The 20,251-nt window shown below is 41.1% G+C and overlaps 1 protein-coding gene across 1 annotated transcript; it reads left to right on the top strand.

Moving 5' to 3' along the window:
* The first annotated feature begins 1,630 nt into the window (after positions 1-1,630).
* Positions 1,631-19,162, top strand: mmp15a (matrix metallopeptidase 15a). The gene is made up of 10 exons (XM_037767786.1): positions 1,631-2,531; positions 4,419-4,567; positions 6,333-6,455; positions 6,546-6,868; positions 7,400-7,561; positions 10,928-11,346; positions 11,604-11,742; positions 14,267-14,417; positions 14,614-14,729; positions 16,463-19,162. The coding sequence occupies exons 1-10, from the start codon at positions 2,397-2,399 to the stop codon at positions 16,936-16,938; spliced, it is 2,193 nt and encodes a 730-aa protein (XP_037623714.1). The 5' UTR covers positions 1,631-2,396; the 3' UTR covers positions 16,939-19,162.
* The last annotated feature ends 1,089 nt before the right edge of the window (positions 19,163-20,251 follow it).

Here is a 20,251-nt window from a genome sequence, read left to right as displayed (position 1 = left end):
TAGTCCACCACAAGCTCTTTGGTCTTGCTGATATTGAGCTTCAGGTGATTGTTGTTGCATCGTGTGACAACACTTACTGGTGCGTGTAGGCCTGTATTCAGTAATCATGACTCATATACAGTAGAAAGAAGAAACCAAGTAAATCCAATAAATGAAATATGATATGATGACAAGACTTGAGTTTGAGACTTGAGTGAAAGTGTACAAGTGTGAGTATTTGTATATAATAGTAAAGGAGTCCTTACACCTATAGCAGCTGAGGCAGCCCTCATGTGCCTTCAAAATAAAAGTTAAAAAAAGCCTAAATAAAAAAAGATGAATAAATGAACAGATAAATAAAATCATATATATGTTAAATCCAATACTGTAATATTAATATTGTAATAAAATAAGAAAATTATTTTACAGAACTGTTCAAAAGTCTTTTTAAACCTTTAAATCATGCAGACTATTTCACAAGGACAGCAGAATGACTTTTCTTCTGTAAGAGGCAAAAATACAAATTACCTTTAAATATTAGGTAATACACGTTGGGCGTCCCGGTACCTCACCTGGTAGAGGGCATGTCATCCCCTCTCTCTCCCCCTTTCAAAAACAATCACTGTCTCTCTTGAATAAAGGCAACAAAAAGCCCCAAAAATAACATTAAAACAAATTAGGTAATACACAGCACCTCCAAATTAATAATATACTGCAGCACAGATATCAATGTAGCCTATACAGCAGCATCCCTAATTCATTACACAGCACCCCAAGCAGGGTTTCAAGGGCAGGTCAAATGTACAGAACAACATGTCATGAAAAGCACAGGTTTAACTAACACTAATAAAGACTGCAAGCAATTTGCTCTTCCAGTACCCTGGTACTGTGCATGCTGGCTGACTTAATTAAACTGAGCCATTATCTGCTATGACAAATCAATATGTCGGATCTGTTGTGTTTTTTATTTTTTTTAAAAAACTAGTTGACTTAAACATTTTACCTTACTGCGACCCAACCCCAGATAAGCGGTTGAAGATGGATGGATGGATGGAGATGGATGGTATTATATATATATATTTTACTCATTTATTTTATTTTTGTTTGTTTTTGTTCCCCCTATGCTCTACACATAAAAGGAACGATAACTGTATGTGTGTAGATATGTGTGCATGTGTACAGTATATGTGCTTAAGAGTAGATATATGTCATATATGACCATCTAGCCTCATTCAATGCCAAACACACACCCATTATCCACAACACACACACATTCTTCAACCTGCTTTTATCCCTTGTGTTGTTTTTGTTTTGTTTTGTTTTTGTACTTTGTTATTTGTCTTTCTCTGTATAATATATTTTGGTCTTTTTTATATATGTCCCTGCACATGTCTTCACTTGTTTTGTAATAACTTAATAACACAATAAAAAAAAAATAGCACCAGCTAATTGAGGATGCTGAATCAAATAAAATGCCTTCACACATTAAAATATTATAATATTACATATTTGTCTCATGTAGACCAGCAGCTCATATTTGACTGTAGTTTCCTGTAAGAACAGCAGATGGCGCACTGACGCTCTGATGTGGGAATGGTGGGTGTTGGGGGGAGGATGAGGAGGATGAGGAGGAGGAAGGAGGGCCCTCTTTTCTTCTTCAGTTGAAATCACTAATATATTTTATCAGATAGATACCACACAGCTGTTTGATGGTGGTCTAACAAATATTTACGAAACGCGTTCATGCTCCGAGTTAAAAGTCGAAGAGGTACGTTGGTACAAAAACAGTGCAGAGGGGATATTTGAGCCTTGTTGCACTTGAGGTTTTTTTTTTTTGTCGTGTGCAACATTTCGCAGCAAGTTCAAGAAACTTAACTTGGAGAGGCACTTTTTCGTTCGCTAAATGCTGAGTGCCGTGTCGGCATAAAGTGGAGGGAGACTTGTTGCAGGACTTGTTGCAGCTCCCTGCTGCTGCTGCTGCTGCTGCTGCTGCTCAGCCATTGTGGACGTCGGAAAGGGGGCAAGGTCTAGTTTGTATGCCCGCCGGCTACAGGGCTAGCTGTATGCATGAAAGGAGCTGCTGTGTATGAGCACTTTGGATGAGCCATGAGTCTGCTGCTGGCCCGGGAGGACAAATCGGACTGCCTGCCACCGGGAATGGATTAGTCTCATCTTGATTCTTGTTTTTCCGAGGGTTTGTAAAGGCACCTTTATTTGCGCAACACTTTGTAGCATTTTCTGACGTTCTAAACTCCAAAAATGAGCAGATAGATCATCACTTGTTGCGGAGGGTTGTGATTAAATGTGAGAGGAGGGAGAGAAGAGAAGAAGTCCTACGGCACTTTGTCCTGTATTCCTGCCTCTGCTGGAGGTGGAAGTTGTTTGGCTGATCTTCATCGCTCTACGGGCAGCACATCATGAAGAAGAAGATGGCACCCAAACAACCTTGGACTCAGATCATTATCACATTATGGTCCTTACTGTGCCTGATCCTGTGCAGCACAGCAGCAGCAGCAGATGTTGTCCCGGAGGAAGAAGGCATCAGTGCTGAGGTACAGTAATGTCTGTGGGTCAGGGTACTCACCACATTTCAATTTGTTTTGGTAGTAGTGAATAGTTTATGAATTTATCATAATATTTCTATAAAATTGTCTGAGGTAAACCTGTATGCAATTTATTGTAGATTTATAGCTCTTCATAAGCAGGTTATAATAAGTTCAGATCTTCATGTGTGTTTTGGTCAAAGCATCAGGTGGGCTGGGATGTAATTTGACCTTTTGACCTTTTTCCAAAAAACAACACAGTACATGTGGTACACACATGGGAAGAGGGCAACATTATCTATCTATCTATCTATCTATCTATCTATCTATCATTAGTGATAGGAGTGAGATTGTATTACAACATTGTAAAAGTCATCTGTATGGTTGAAAAATAATTCAATATTTTTGTTTATTGCCTTTATTATTGCTTTTAGCATTTATAAGCATAATGTAAATAATGGATAAACTGTTTTTAACACACTATAACATAGTTGTGAGCAGATGTAAGGACATTTGAAGTGTTTATTGATGTATTCAGCACTTTTAACTTCTCGTATGACGCTTCCATAACTGGGGTATGAACAGATAATGAATGATCAACAACATAATGTAATACAGGTGTATATAAAATATGTCTTTATAGTTTATATCAGTATGAATACTTGCTCTTCTTCACTCCTGCGACAACTCAGTATATTTTATTTGCTTATGAAGATTGAGATTTGGAAGAAGTCTAGTGAGTTGACCTTGAGTTAGTGATGTCTTCATTAGACCATTTTAAACTGCCCTGTGAATATGTGTACATGGTGTATAAAGAGTTAATTAATGCTCTATATAACGCACAGATTTTATTAGATACTGTGCTATCAATCATTCACTAACTGTTTATACACCAGTTACAGATGGATGGAAGTTATCATTTTTGCCAAATGCATTACCCTGATAATAAATGATTCCGAGCAAATTGTCATTAAAATGTAAGAAAATAAGTTCCTTTTTTTCATTGCCGTGAACAGGTTGAATTGCCGTGTCATTTTTCTATATTTGACATATTGTGATATACAGAATAGCGCAATATTGATTTTAGCTATAGCCTAAAGAGGTATTGCTTCTCTTTGTTCATGTTCTTCAGGCACTTATGTGAAAAAGCCCACTCTAATATTACATTGGTTGAGACTTGTCATGCTATGCAGACATGTCTAAGTGTGTGCAACGCATGATGAGTCTGTGAGTTGCATGTGTGTGTGTTTTGCCTGTGGCCAGTGTTCATCCTGTACATGCATGAGAGTATGAGTCTTATGATCCAGCTGTGTGAGAGGGCTTGCTGTGTTGTTTTTGAGCTCTGCTGCTGAGGCTTCTCAAAGGGCAGAACTCCAAACCCCCCCCCCCCAGGAGCATCCGATTCATCCTGTTTGCCCAGCTACGTGGCTCAACACGCTCAACTTCACTGTCAGCAAACATGAAACAAAGAGGGGAGATCCAGCACCACAGTCAGCCCTTTAACATCATTTGAAGTTGGCTCTACACATGCAGCGTTTTCTGTTTATCTTGTGTATTACAGTAGTGACATACAGATTAATTATTGTCCTTTTAGTTTTCCTGTTTCCAGTTCTTCCTCTCCTCTCCTCTCCTCTCCTCTCCGCATCTTGGCTGTCAGTGAGGAGAAGGCGCAGGAATGAGAGAGCAGGAATGTCGTAATGTTAATGGAAGCCATCTGGTTTCTATCTCTGCTTTCTCTTTTAACTCCTCAGATGCTCTGTCCAGTCATTAGACAGTGGATTAAGCATAACAGTTGTAGCTGTCATGCACATATATTTACACCATGCATCACACACAAAAACATAACTTTTCCCAAGCTAGACTACGCAAAACTGACTTCTAGCTTTCTCCTCACAGGCATGGCTTCGTAAGTTCGGCTACCTGTCTCAGGCGAGCAGTCAGATGTCCACCATGCAGTCGGCTCAGATTCTGTCCAAAGCCATCAGCGACATGCAGCGCTTCTACGGCCTGGAGGTGACTGGAGAGATGGACCCCGCTACTGTTGTGTAAGCTCTATATTGTTCTGTAGCAGTGTTTTTTATTCTGCAGGATTTTGGTCTCAAAGACACGCAACATTACTTAACATTTGTGTGCAGCGACCACAAACTGAATCCAGGGATCTTGATGTTTTGTAGGAATTCATTTTACATTTATTTGCATTTTGTTTCTTATGTTTTTATTCATTCTATTGTATAGTTGGAATGGTAGATGGCCACAAATTTCAGTTTGTCATCTCAGAATTGTGGGCAACAAACCTCAACTCAGCAACCAAGCATCCTGAAGCAATTTGTTTCAGAGCACTGGCTTTTCCCCCATCACATAATAACATTGTCAGAATAATGTGTTCTTATTACCAGGGGCTGCTGAAACAGCGCCAGCTTGTAATAACTTTTTATGCCCATAAGGTTTGGATTATAATTTGATTTTGCTTATATCGCATCCCGACTAATGAGGCTAGTCAGGCTATTGTGTCATATCCTCACATTCAACAGTGACCTTGGTTCATTGTGTTAGACCTTTGTTCTCAGAGTGTACACTGTGTGTAAGGTTAGTGGAAAAATGACAAGGTCTTAAAGGAGGAGTTTGACAGTTTGGGAAATTTCGGCTTCTTGCAGAGAGTTAGATAAGAAGATTGATAACACTGTGTAACTGTAAAGCTACAACAGCAGCAGGTTATGTTAGTTTAGCTTAGCATAAAGACTAGAAACAGGGGGAAACAGCTAGCCTGGCTGTTTGTTTCTACCATTTGTACTCTTAGATTTCATTGGAACTATTTGTATTCTAAAACTTTTCAACCTAAGTACTTCAGACCTGTTTCATAGTGATAAACAGAAACACATTTCAGTATGAATCATGTTAAGATAAGAGGACATGATCCTTTATTAGTCCCACAGTTGGGAAATTTGCAACGTTATTGAATGTTAATACCACTTATATACCTTTAAACAGAGGGAGATTTTATTCAAATTGCATTTGGACACAACTTGACCGCATTTATGACCTACGTTTCAAGTAATTGATCTTAAAAGCTTTCAGAAAAGGAAACAGTCGCAAGACATAGTGCTAATAAATCCAGATATTTAAATTTACCAGTCTAAATCTGACTTAAAAAAAAAAAAATTATGGACTTATTGATGTGTGTCACATTGTATCAGAGTTTCTATTGGCCCAAAGCTAACCTGGGTGGAAGTGATGGGCACAATATGCTTGTTTTATTGGTGCAAATGGTCCCCATCTGCAGATATGTGCTTTTTAATGATACAGCACAATTTTGTAATTTCTAGAAAATAATTAACAGAACATATTTAAAGTACAGATACGAGAGTGTCATGAATCTTCTCATCTAACGCTCAACAAAATAGCGAATAATGTGCATCTTCCAAAATGTCAAACTATTCCTTAAACATGACAATTTGATTTTCTTACTTGTGGTTTAGTCATTTTCACATTTTCAGTTTTCAGAGATTAGTATTCAAAAAGGGCTAAAATGCAGTGTTAAGTACTGCATGCTGCAATGTTTAACCTGGCTGAGAAAATTGCTTTCCAGCTTTGTGAGGAGTCTGGAAGAAAGATTAGAAATTACAGTTGTTAAAAAAATATATTTTTTTAAACTATATCAAACAATATAAAGATTGAGTTGATGGCCATGCGAAAATGATAATTATACTACCTGTACAAGCTGCATTTTGTCGAGCTGCAGTCACTTTTTGCAGCTAACAGATCGTAATATGGTGTGTGTGTGTGTGTGTGTGTGTGTGTGTGGCTGTGTAGGGCCATGCGTCGGCCTCGCTGTGGCCTCCCAGACAGAAAAGCGGAGGATATGGTTGACAGCGCGAGGAAGAAGCGCTACGCTCTCACTGGACAGCAGTGGAGCAAAGACCACATCACTTACAGGTTCATAGCACTGAAATACAAAAATAAGATCAACAACAAAGCATAATGTTTAACATACCAACTCTAATATGCTTTTTCTTCTGGCTCCAGTATACTGAACCAGCACATCCCCTCCTCGCTGGGCGAGGTGCATACGTACGAGGCTATCCGCAAGGCCTTCGACACGTGGAGGCGGGTCACGCCGCTCACCTTTGAGGAGTTACCTGCTGAAAACAACGTCAGCATCAACAGCAGCAAGGCAGAGCTCGCCGACATCCTGTTGTTGTTTGCCTCTGGTTTCCATGGGGATATGTCATTGTTTGATGGCGAGGGAGGGTCGCTGGCTCACGCCTACTACCCCGGACCAGGAATCGGTGGGGATACACACTTTGATGCTGATGAGCCTTGGACACTGGACAACCAAAACCCTAAAGGTTAGTGGGTTGATTCTTCTTTTTCTTGTGGGAATTGAACCTGTGACGTTCTGGTAACGGGATAATGTCTCTAACCATTAGCTGGTTATCTGTGGTCTTGACTCTCCTGGCATGAAATAATTTGAGGTCTTCATTAGCTTGCTGTGATGCCATCCTAATAAAGTCTAACCAGCTGATTAGCTTGTTAGAATAATTTATTATCTTAATTTAATCGAAATGTTTTCTTCAGCTTGGGATAGGTACCGTCTTTATAGGGTTGCAAAATAGGGGAATAACTCATATCGTGTGTTTCAGAAACGTTCCAAGCTGTACAGCATCATGGATTAATGAGACATGATGCCTCTTTGATTCATTTATGATATTTATATTCTATTTACTCTAGTAAGTAGCAATAGCTGGCATTGTGTGACCACTTGTAATGGGACTACTTTTTCAAAAGTAGCAGCCACTGATTTGTTGTTGTCATTTTCACACACATATGTTTGACAACTATACACACTATGTTCATACTATATGTGTGTGTCCCTGCAGGTATAGACCTCTTCCTGGTTGCGGTCCATGAACTCGGTCATGCTTTGGGTCTGGAGCACTCAGATAACCCCAGCGCCATAATGGCTCCTTTCTACCAGTGGATTCACACACACAACTTCACGCTACATGAGGACGACATCCAAGGAATACAGTACATGTACGGTAAGAAGCACACACTGTACTGATAGACTATATTTATATGTAACTATCTAACTATAAAACATGATACTGAATGATATGCTAACCCAGCTGTTTACAGCTGTGTAGTGAAGTAAATCTGTTGTTCTTTACAGTATATTAGGTCAAGGTCCTTGTCTATTTCCCTTTCTCCACACAGATGATATTACAGTAAGCTGAGTGATGTCCATAACTCAGCTTTGTCTAGAATGATTAAAATCTAAAATGTATCCACAACTAAAACCTTTTCAACTTTTCCAACATAACTGGATTTTTTATCGTGCTCCAGCCCTGCAAGGACACACACACACACACACACACACACACACACACACAAAAAAAATGTGAACTCCCATGTTTTTGATGTTTTGGCCTCAGACCGCTTTGGCTCTAAAATCACTGTGAGTTTGAAGCGCAGAATGGCAACTGCAATTCGAGGTTATATCACACTCGTATCACATCTGGACACTCGTCAAAGGAAGACAAGATTGCCTTGTAAAGAAGCTTTGTGCACACACACACACACACACACACACACCAGTGAAACCTCGCTCAAAACAGCATATCATGCATGCCGTTATGATGAGCTCATGCTTTCCCTGCGTGAATGGATGGCTCTGTTAATTGACAGATGACATCTTTGTGTTTGTGCGTGTGCGTGCGTGCGCATGCGTGCGTGTGCCTGCGTTTGTGTGTGCGTGCATGTTGGCTAGAGAAAGGGCTCATGTGTGTATTAGAGTGTGCTGTATGTGTGTGTTTCTGCTGTGGCCCTGTCATAAGAGCTGTAATTACAGGCCAAAACACTCATTTGTGTCTTAAACTGCAAATTCATTATATACATTGTTTATACTGAATGACTGATTTATGATTTATTTTTCTTTAGAAAAAAACATGCTTCTTTTTTATGCGTTTGTTTACTGTCCACCGTTTTGTCCTGGTCACATCTCTGGTATCACATACCTGATAAAAAATTCAGTTTTGTAATGTTGTACATGGTTTTAGTTTGCCCAGTAGACCCCCAATCTTTCCATCCCTACGCAATGCTGTCCTGTTGATAGGCGTACACTAGACGTCTGCACCAGAGTAAACTAGAGTTTTGGCAAACTACATGTTCCTGCTGTAAATACTGTGAGGTAAATGTTTTGACCGAAATTACACAGTAGTTATCAAACAGTCATAAAGGACTGTGCTGGAGGAAAGCTCTGATTGGATGAAAGAGGAGATCAGAAGGGTTCTAAATAGAGACTAACGCAGCATAAACTTTGTTGGTAGGAATAACATTTAGGTTCCTTTATAGAGGTTTTTATACACGAGGGCGGTAGCTTTGCAGCTACTCATCTGTGGACTTATCCCTTAACTCTTTAGGTGAGAGACATAAAGTCCTAACAGTAAAAGGTAGTCAGTTAAATACAAACTAACTTGTGAAATACTATATAAGTAATTCTAAGTGTTAAAATATTTGATATTTAAATACACCAATACAATATTGCTATGAATCTGTGTTGATGTGTAGCATGAAGCATCTAACAAAATGGGAAGATTCTAAATGATATAAAGATATAGTAAAACCAAAACTCTTATTCTCTTATTTATTTTAAATTGATTTATAAGTTTACTTTAAAGCTGTGCTAATCATTATTCTTTTTATTAACAATGGATCACATTAACTACAGTTTCCCTCAGCTCTACACAGCATTTTTTGCTTCTTTCAGCACCTTCTTTTGATTTTATGGTCCGCAGCTTTACTGATTTGGTTCACTCTCATCAGTGTCTTTTTTTTGGCCGTAGCAGGCAGCTGTTTTCAGGTTTAACAAGCTTTAACAACCCACTTTACACTACCAGCACAGCACCAAATAGCAGACAAGACAATTGAAAGTATCCTGACGTACTGTTGTGCGGTCTGGTACTCTAGTTGCACCGCTGCAGACAGGAAGGACCTGCATCAGATAGTTAAAACAACTCAGTGGATCTTTGGCTCCCCACTCCCAAACCTGAGAGACATCCACTCGAGCCGTCTCTACAGATGGGCCTCTGACATCATGAGAGACTCCTCACACCCTGGACAGCCCCTATTTAGCACCGTCCCCTCAGGCAGGCTCAAAACCATACGTACACGGACCAACAGGATGAGAAACTGCTTTTTCCGTGGCAGCAGCTGTGGACAGGCTGCTGAACCCATAACCCCCCCTCCAAGACAAACTACTGTAGCACTTAGGTCCCAAGTGTAATACCTAACTGCTGCTGCTAATGCAATAAGTGCAAAATGTCACATCCATGTATGTTTTGTTTTTTTAAATCATTTGTACATGCTGCTAAGTGGAGTGGGTTGCTGCCAAACTGAATTCCATCATGTTTAACATGCACTTACAATGAAGCATCTTATCTTATCAAATCTTAAGACAAAGTTTGCAACTAGCTGGTGAACATAGTGGAGCATTTAGCAGCCAAAGAGACGGATATTTCCCTCAGGAGTTGGTGGAGACCAAAACCGAGCTAAAAGCCGTAACATCAACAGAACTGCCTGCCAATGTACAGGGGCGTTCATTTTGAAAAGGTGCTGGTGCACTTCATAGACACTATTACAGCTGGTAACGGACGTCTTTTGTCCTGTGATGAAAATAGACGACTAATAGACCTTTCATCGGCTAGTGAGCTTTCCAAGGATCTTGAATATAGTATACTGTATATGAATGAGTCCATTATGTGTTAAAGGAAAATAAGAATCAAATGAGAGATTTGAGAAAGTACAACTGATTGCATAAATTGAAAAGTGACCATAAGAAGTCATTTGAAGTCATATTGCCTCTAATGCTGCTTTAAGACACTGGAAAACAGACTTGTTTACCTTTCACTGTCTGCAGGCTATATTGCAGGTTAAAATGCTGCAGATGCTGGATTTCTCCACACACTGATAGCTGAGTCACTGGCCAGCATCAGCCCTCATATATTCCTAGCAGTATTTTTGGCTCAGTGTAACTCAATGCGTCTTCAAGCCCATCAGCTGTCCCTACATATTACATAACCGGCTGTATCTGTGTTTTCTTCTCTTAGCAACCAGCAGGGTTGATTTTTCCAAAGAGCAGCAGCACAGTCACAGTCAATCAAGTGAGCTTATAGCCGCGGCACATAATGGAAAATTAGGTTTTCTTTGTGTGATGGAGGACATTGAGAGGGAAAACGAGGGGAGAATAAAAGAAATGATTGAGGTCTGATGCCACACAGACATGCTGGGGGGATTTAAGTTGTTTTTGCTTTTTAGGTGAAAATATGAGAGGGAAAAACAAACCATTTTAACTGTGTGAGTTTCTCTTTCTTGTTCTAAGCCCGAGCTCTCCATCTTTTCCTCCTCAGGTCCCCCTCTCCCCAGCGATGCTCCACCGACTTCTCCTCCCGACCGTGACAACAAACCCAACGATGACTCCCCCACCTCCCCTTCTCCCCCCGAAAATGAACCCACCACTACTTCTCCCACCGACCCCCCACCCGAATCACCCGACGGCAGCCCACACCCCCCGGCCCGGCCGGAGCCGAGCCCCAGCCCTACTTCACCTCCTGTCCTTCCCACCTCCACCTCCACCCCCACCAAGTCCCAGCCTGAGCCGGAACCCGTCACCCCGCACGTTAGAAAAGACGTCCCCCCTCCTCCACCTCCTCCTCGGCCCCCGGCTCCTCCCCGACCTCCCAAGCGGCCGGACAACCAGGCCCCCGATATCTGTGACGGGGACTTTGACACGGTGACCATGCTGAGGGGGGAGATGTTTGTTTTCAAGGTGAGAAGTTAAGAGTTATTGATCATATTTGTGCAGACGCAGTGTTTAATTCAAGGGCTTGTTTTGAATTGGACAGCTATAAACTTGTCAATAGCGTTTTTAACACCCCTGATCTACGTGAAACGACATCTAGAAATCTATGAACTAACACAACCCTGCTTAGAGTCAAAACAACATTCAAGTCATGCAAGAGGAAGTGAACAATAAATCATTTTGATGAAAGATAACAAGATTAACATCATTATTTGCTTCTACAGGGTCGATGGTTCTGGCGTGTACGGAGGAACCGGGTCCTGGATAACTACCCCATGCCGATATCTGTCTTCTGGATCGGCCTGCCTAGCGACATCGACGCAGCCTACGAGCGCCACGACGGCAAATTTGTCTTCTTTAAAGGTATGCCAAAGCTGTTTATTACCGATAAAATCTGTCACTGTGCAAACACGGCGTCCACATGCTGAGCAGACGGCGCAACGTGTTATGTCAAAGCTTCCTTGGAAATCCACACTGAGTCTTTTTTTATGTTTTATTAATGTCTCTCAGCTACTTTTCCCCAAAAGCAAAGCTGAAGCCAGCGTGGAGCTGTTTAAGAGTGTGTTCTATAAACAGAAAATGGGGAGTGAAACACAATTCTGAGCTTTGATTTGAACCGGTCAGACTGAAAGGAAATAGCGCAAACTCAGCATTTTTTTCCTCCACACAATGTGACTTACGAGGATATGGTAATAATTCAACACACTCTCAGTATCTGGCACACACACACACACACACAGAAATATAACGAAAATAAATGATTTACTGTTTAAACATTGTGACAATATGGCTGCAGATGGAGATTACTGAGAGTACGGAGTCTGTGTGTGTCTTTGCACGTGTGTGTAACTCCATCACAGAGTTCATGTGTGTATTGTAGTGTGTGTTGCTGAGTTCATCGGGTGTCTTGAGTGAAGCCTGAGCAGCGTGGCGGCTGTTGCAGGCCCAGTACGACTCACTCACCCCAGCTGAGCCCCAAAAAGGCCTCATGAGAGAGGCGGAGGATTGCATCAGCCTTCTATGCTCCAGATGTTAACAGCTGCAGCGCTTTCACTTTTACAATCAGGCAGTATGGGGATTTGTCATGCATTTTCAGGATTTTCTGAGCTTTTGATCACAGATTTTTTTTTAACCCTTAGAGATCCACATCGCTTTTGTCTTTTTTAGGGAGGTACAGGTGGTCTTTAGGGGGAGATAGCAGGTCAGCAGTAGATGTCACATAGAAGTGGTGTACATCATCTGAAAGCTGGGAACCTAAAGATTAACTTGAGATGAAGCTCAGCACTGTGTATCAAGTTTTTTCTACTCATAAATCAGAAATAAACATGAATGAATCAATTAATTCTTTAAGATAAATTGTGTGTGTAAGAGCTAAGAACATCATGATGGAAGTATGTGATGACCATTACCATGCTCTATTATGTCTCATAATTTGTTGTAGCATTTTTTGTGTTGATACCATTTGTTACACAGATTTGGTGCTAAATTTAACCATATTTTACCACTTGAGACTTGATAAAAAATGATCAATAATCCCTCCAAAATACCACATTAAGACACCAAGACTTTGAGGAACACCACAGAAAAAGCCATGCTGTGATTTGGTATCAAAAACTCTTGACATTTGGAAATTTCTGCAAGAATTGCATTTCTAGGTGATTGGATGGCGAGCACTTCTGTTCTTGAAACTGCTCAGAAACTCCCTTATTGTCCTTATTGACCTGACTTCACTTACACTCATTAACATTCATAGACGATTCCTGTAAATATTATTTCTGTATTTTGTTGTCATTATTCCTTCCGCACAAGTTGGTTTTGAGGAACACATTTTTGCGTCTTCTCCAAAGACTATTGGATAGTAAATAGGCATCACAACCTCCAGAAATGTTGCCCATATGAATCCAAAATGATTAAAACAGCATTTCAAAATAAGTGTGCACTAATTAGTAGAAGCCCCTGTGCACAAACATAGCTATTATAGTTCAGTACAGTATGTTGCAATTCAGCAGTGCCCTGGCAGTGGAGGTGGAAAGTGGCTGAGAAGTCTGTCCAAAGGTTAGGGTTAGAAAAGAAATTGGCTCCCGCATGAGGAAATCTTGGAAAAAAAGAGTTATGCCAACCATTTCTACCTTGCCTGTCCTTTCTATTTTCTTCTGGAGTGAGTAAACCCCACGACATATGACACATGTTCTGGCCATCGTTTTCGCTCCATATGCCATTGCTTTTTCTCCCTGCTTTTTCTTCTCTCCCTCATTAACCTCCTCTCATATTCCCCCTCTCTTAGCCAGGTAACAAACATTTCAACTAGGGCTGTCAGTCGTTTAACATATTTAATCGCGATTAATCACATGATTGTCTATAGTTCAATTAATTGCAAATTAATTGCACATTTTTTTTATCTGTTCAAAATATACCTGAAAGGGAGATTTGTCAAGTATTTAATACTCTTATGAACATGGGATTGGGCAAATATGCTTGCTATATGCAAATGTGTGTGCTGACTTGACTATGACTTGCCCCAAACTGCATGTGATTATCATAAAGTGGGCATGTCTGTAAAGGGGAGACTCGTGGGTACCCATAGAACCCATTGTCATTCACATATCTTGAGGTCAGAGGTCAAGGGACCCCTTTGAAAATGGCCATGCCAGTTTTTCCTCGCCAAGATTTAGCGTAAATTTGGAGCATTATTTAACCTCCTTCGCGACACGCTAGTATGACATGGTTAGTACCAATGGATCCATTAAGCTTTCTAGCTTTAAAACTGAGCCCGCAAAAACCTAAAAAATAAAGAAATAAGGGGCGTTAAAACTAATTTGCGTTAACGCGTTATTATCACGTTAACTTTGACAGCCCTAATTACAGCTCTACCCTCTTGCCCCTGCAGATGATCGATACTGGGTGTTCAGGGAGGCTGACGTGGTGCCAGGATACCCACAGCCCTTACATGAGTACGGACAGGGAGTTCCCGCACACAAGATTGACACAGCAATCTGGTGGGAGCCCAATGGATACACATACTTCTTCAGTGGAGACAGGTACAGTATATCACAGAAACACACAGATACATGCAACACGAGTTTAACACATTTAAAAAAAAATAATATGACGAATTAAGACATTAAGCAGAAGAAGACTTTTTGTGACCATTATGACTTTTTATTACAGTCCTATCTAAACAGGGCTTTGTATGAATCTCTATATGTCTAACTACATCTTATTGTCTGTGTGCAGATACTGGCGATACAATGAGGAGACACGGACTACAGACCGCGACTTCCCCAAGCCAATCAACAGATGGGGAAGGATCCCCAATTCACCCAAAGGAGCCTTCCTCAGCGATGACGGAGGTACATAATAACTTTCAATCAAGCAAACACAGCTGTCATTTTATGAGAATTACAACAGACACCCAAAAGCTGTACATACAGTGTTGAAAGCAGGGTAATAGCATGAGTGAGGAGGGAAAGAAAGAATGAAAGGTTATAGGGGTGAAATTGGGTGTGTATGGGACAGAGAAGGAAAAAATTACATTTGAGACTGGTTAGGCTGGAGCAAGCAGAGCAGAGAGAAGGGTGAGGGGATGAGAGAGAGAGAGAGAGAGAAGGGAGGAATGAGAGCTCTGGTTTGAGGGTTGGCCCGGCCTTCTTTTGGAAATTAGATTTGTCGCATAGCTGCTCTAAATGCATTCTGTAACAGTAAGATCTCATCTCCACCCAAACTGATCCAATGTCTCTGCTCAAGCCTGGTTTTCACTACAGAGCTACATTTACACCCAGAAATGTACCCGAAGAAAACCAAGAAGAGTTTATTTTCGCATCCCAATGCCAAATAAATCTTAGTGCATGCACGCAACACATCTTATTGGTTTATTGCTTTCTTGCAGTTTCATCATTTTAACACATTTTATGTACAGTCTGGCATTGTTCTTATGTGAATCAGCCCTGGCCCTGCAAAAGTCCACTAGGTGCAAAATGTGGGAATGCTGGGGAAAGTGCAAACACTAAACTGGTCCCCAAAGAAACATTCCTGAATCCTGAGTCTGCTTTATGGCTTCGCACCGGCGACAACTGTGGCCTTAGGCATTATGTTTTCAGGTTGTCCATCCATCCGCCCCATTCTCATGAATGCGATATCTTCCACTGAACTGATTCGATTTTTGTGGTCAAAGGTCAACATCACTGTCTTACTAACTATGACAATTTCACACAAATGTCTAACTAATTGTAGTTTGCACAAAAATGGAGATAACTTGTTAAGACCAATGGTAAAGTAAATGAGACACTCTTTGCTGTGTTTAGGCCATAGACTGTTTATAAAGATGGACGACGCGTCTCCACTTCCTCCCACTGTACAGAAGTGAAGCCAAAATATCAAGGATACCATAGCTGCCATCTTGAAATTTAACGTCTTTTGGAGCCAGAGTCTTGGCAGTAGTGATCGGGCGGTGGAGCCGTGGTATGACGAGCACAGCCGCAACTTGTCAGCGAGTCATGATGTCTCACCCTCTTCTTATAGCGTTAAAATGACTAATTAAAACCAAACTTATCAGATAAGAACTAACTAAATTGACAGAAACCATCTTCGGGCTTTATGACCTATACCGCAGCCAGCCACCAGGGGGCGATAAAGATGTTTTGGCTTCACTTTTGGGGAGCTGTCATGTCGTCCGTCTTTATATACAGTCTATGGTTTAGGCATTTAGCCTAATATTACTTCTCCAAAAGCTTTGAAGGGATAGTTCGACATCCCGGAAAGTACACTTTTTCACTTTCTTGCCGAGAGTTAGATGAGGATATTGATATTACTCTCAAAGCTACACCCAGAAGATGCTCAGCTTAGCATAAAGATTGGAAACAGGGGGAAACATCTAGCTTGGTTCTGTCTAAAGGTGTCATCTAAATATCAGCAAGAAAGTGAATAAGCGCATGTTTATAAAGCATTTCACCCCGGCATCTACCTGTTGACCTCCCCCTATTTGGTGTCAGAGGCTATAGACACCAAATATCAACAGTATATTCACATTATAAACATTGCACATGAGTTGGCTGACTTAAATCTCTTTTATTTTCCTCTCATGCAGCTTACACCTATTTCTACAAAGGCAGCAATTACTGGAGGTTTGACAACCGCAAGACAGAAGCAGAGAAAGGCTACCCTCGCTCCATCCTGAAGGATTTCATGGGCTGTGCGGGAGCCACCCACCCTCAGCCCGATACAGACACCGAGCAGGAACCAAAAGACAAACCAGTCAACCCTTCAGACCGAGGCAAAGACGAGCACAAAGAGCCGGACGGGGGCCGAGACAAAGACACAAACCCAGATGAAGACCCATCCTCTCAGCCCGACAGCACAGAGGAGGAGGACAAAGACCTGAACGTGGTCGTGATGGTGGCCGACAACGATTCAAAGGTCATGACCCTGATCATGGTGATCGTTCCTCTGGTCCTCATCCTGTGCATCCTCGTCCTAGTCTACGCCATCCTCAGGACTCTGCAGAACAAAGAGACGCCTAGGGCCTTGGTGCACTGCAAACGTTCGATGCAGGACTGGGTGTGAGGCACAGAATTAGAAGAGATAGAGCGGGTATTCACCATTTGTCTGGTACAGTCAAAATTTGGACTTATGGCGCTGTGGAAAGAGGCTCTGGTGCAGTAGGATGAGTCACCGTTTTTGGGCCCCATTCATTGCAAGAACTTTTTATTGCTCATGTGAAATAATGCAAACGTGGTAAAGTCGGTGCCTGTGGAGCTGCAGTGTACGTTTCCCTCCACTGGCCTTGAAGTTTTTCTCCTGTGCCTCCCTTTGTGCCTTCCAAATGTCTGAAAAGTACCTCTATTTCTTAAAAAAAAAAAAAAAAAAATCCCGTTTATTCCATCAAAGCATTAAAAAAAATGTGTCAGCCACTAAATGTGTACAGTCGAAGACACATGACACACTAGGGAATGTCCGTTTCTATCAGTTCTAATTGTACCGATGATTTATTTGTAGCATAAATGCAGACAAAGTCGATAACGCACATACATCACACAGAAGCACACACACTGTACATACACAACACAACATGAGTGCTTATAGCTATGAAATCAACTACACAAATACATGCATTAACATGAACAAGTCTTCCATATGCTCGACTACGGTGCCTCAACCAACCTTTCTTTTGTTTAGAACAGATAATTTGCACTTTTGATTCCGTTTATTGTCGTCTTTGTTTTGCTGAGGTTGCTTCGCTGCAGATATGTGTGCGTGTTTATTAAACACACACACACTAGCAGAAGAAGCACGTCCTCCGACCTGCGCAGGAATGTCAAACAGCTGTGTGCGTCCATGACCGCCCCGTCTCCCACTGAGCCCATTATGTCTGCCCTCTTTCTCACACACACACACACACACACACATGCACCAATGTCACATGATCTCCAAAAAAATCCCGAACTGTGCTCATTTGTGCATGCATGTCCACTCATGTTCACACACACACACACACCAAGACATAGAGACCACTTACCCAAACAAAGGCACATAGAGTTTTTTGCACACAGACACAAGGGCTCCAGCCTCCCCTCCTCCCACCACAGCCACGATAACTGTTCAGGCAGCACCACTAAAAACACAATCCCAGCGGAGACATATTGATATACGCCTGGTGCCAGGGCTTGGATGAAATATAAAGGAGGGGGGGTTATTCACGCTTAACAAGAAGAATTGAAAAATCTTGTGGTATTTTACAAATTGTGTCCGTCTCAGCTCGACCTGTGAAGAGTAAAACCATAGCAGCAGTATCTGTCTTTCTGTATCTCTTGTTTTTTTCCTGCTCCATCCAGCTAAGTAGAGTTAATTAAGTGTACAAGGGAGAAGCCTGCAGGCTGGAGAGGAATGGGTCAGGGTCTGGTTTCCATTAAGCCCACATGCTGCTGATTTAGTAGTGTCAGGCATGAGGAGGGGGGAAGGGGGGGAGTTGGGGAAAATGCAAAAAGAAGTATATAAAAAAATAATAGCGGGGAGTGAGGAGAAAGGGGAAATGAGAGAGAATGGGAAAGAAAGAAAGAAAGAAAGCGGGGGAGGCACAGATTGAGGAGGGGAGAGGGAGGGCCCTGCCAGAATTTCCCTTGCCAGTTTTTTTAGAAAAGGAGGAGCGAGGGAAAGAGGGAGGAAGGATCTCGGGGAGGGGCAGCGCTGGCGTTGAGCCCCCTGACCTAGATCGGGATGCTAAAATCCACTCCTCCTTTTCAAGTCTTCTTGTTTTTGATCTGTATGTTGTCATGAGCTGGAGATGACTTCCTCTGCGACCCCCTCCTTCCTTCCTCACTTTACCTTTGCTCCACTTTTCCTTTTGTGTGTATTGATGTATTAATTTTCTTCTCCAAAGTTAGCTCAAGAATTGAAAAGTGTCCATTTGAGTCTCCCACTATCTTTCTATCTGTCTGTTTACTCTTGCTTGTCTCTGTGTAAAGCCATTATTCACACACTACAATCATCACCCTTCACTTGTGCCTTTACATTGTGCCTATACTTTGTTCATTGTGCCTTTTTCTGTGAATATTTGGGGGGCATTTATTTTCACTATAAATAGCATGAGGGAACATTTTTAAAAATGTTTTTTTTTTACTCTACTTATCATTGTAGTTTTGTAAATTTTGTTTATGTTCAGGTTGTTTTTTTTGTAAGAATAGCAGTAGATTATGACGTTGATGCATGCAGGGCATGTTCTGTAAGGCCTGTGCACTCCTTTGTAGAGTACATTAAAGATTTCACAATAAAAGTTAACAGGTAAAAGCAACGCAAATCTTCTTTGTTGCAGTTTTTTTGGCTTCATGTTATTGGAACTATAATATATAATGTAAAGTTCAAGGAGTCAATTCTACTTTTGTCCACAAGAGGACAACGTTGCCTCTAAAATGTCACAATATACACACACAATGATGATAAACTAAAGTAAAAGCTCATTCAAAACATGCATGTGTATGCATGCTCATACACAGATGCCGTGCTGGAAAGTATATTCCCAATATACCAATGTACAGACCACTGTACGTTGGTACAGTTTGGAGGTAATTGTACTTGTTGGGTGATTTCCATTTAATGCTACATAATACTTAAGTGTAAATCTTTTTTAATACAGTTCACATATTTCACAGAGAAATACTGTTCCTGATTTTACTACAATTAGGCTATTTACAGCTGGAGTTACTTGATACTTTGCAGATTAAGACTACTCAAAAACATATGATAAAATTATAAAATATGATGCATGTTTATAATTTACAATATCAAACTGTATATAATTAATTTAAATTGGCCACCTCAACAATAGTCATCTAATAGTACAAGTTCTCAAAGTGGCCCGATTTGCATAATGAGAATTTTGAACTTGGTGATTGTTCTTCTGTACTGTGTTTTTTATGCAGGACTTTTACTTGTAATGGAGTACTTTTACATTGTGGTATTACTTCTTTTCCTTAAGTACTGATCGGAGTGCTATTCCCACCAATAAACGTATGTAATGTATGTAAGAGAGTGTGAGTGATACCTTCCTGCTTGTCTTTATGTCAGAGGTAATCAGGATTAGCTTCCATCACAGATCATCCACTACAATTTTACCTCTGCAGCCGCTTTCTCTTTCACCTATTTCATCTATTCTCTCTGTTTTTATTCATTTATTTCATCTCTCTCCTTACATCGTTGTTCTTTCATTCCCTTCCACAATAAATTAAAAATGAACAACAAAAATAAATAGCGTGAACAGCTATGGTTTCCCGCAAAGTTTTCCCAGAATTAGAGACCGAGCTTCACTCTCGAGTCTTTGTCCGAACTGCCCCTGCCTGTCTTATCCAGATGTTCAATTAGGATTGAGGCCACTGTGGTGCTG

The sequence above is a fragment of the Sebastes umbrosus genome, chromosome 4 (assembly GCF_015220745.1).
Source record: "Sebastes umbrosus isolate fSebUmb1 chromosome 4, fSebUmb1.pri, whole genome shotgun sequence".
Lineage (NCBI taxonomy): Eukaryota > Metazoa > Chordata > Actinopteri > Perciformes > Sebastidae > Sebastes > Sebastes umbrosus.
Note: the sequence above shows the minus strand (reverse complement) of the source record. Positions and strands in the feature narration are given on the sequence as shown.

Coding starts and splice junctions, on each gene's coding strand:
- mmp15a (XM_037767786.1), top strand. CDS start 2,397: ATGAAGAAGAAGATGGCACCCAAACAACCTTGGACTCAGATCATTATC. Junction 7,562..10,927: donor AGGAATACAGTACATGTACG/GTAAGAAGCACA, acceptor TTTCCTCCTCAG/GTCCCCCTCTCCCCAGCGAT. Junction 11,347..11,603: donor GGGAGATGTTTGTTTTCAAG/GTGAGAAGTTAA, acceptor TTGCTTCTACAG/GGTCGATGGTTCTGGCGTGT.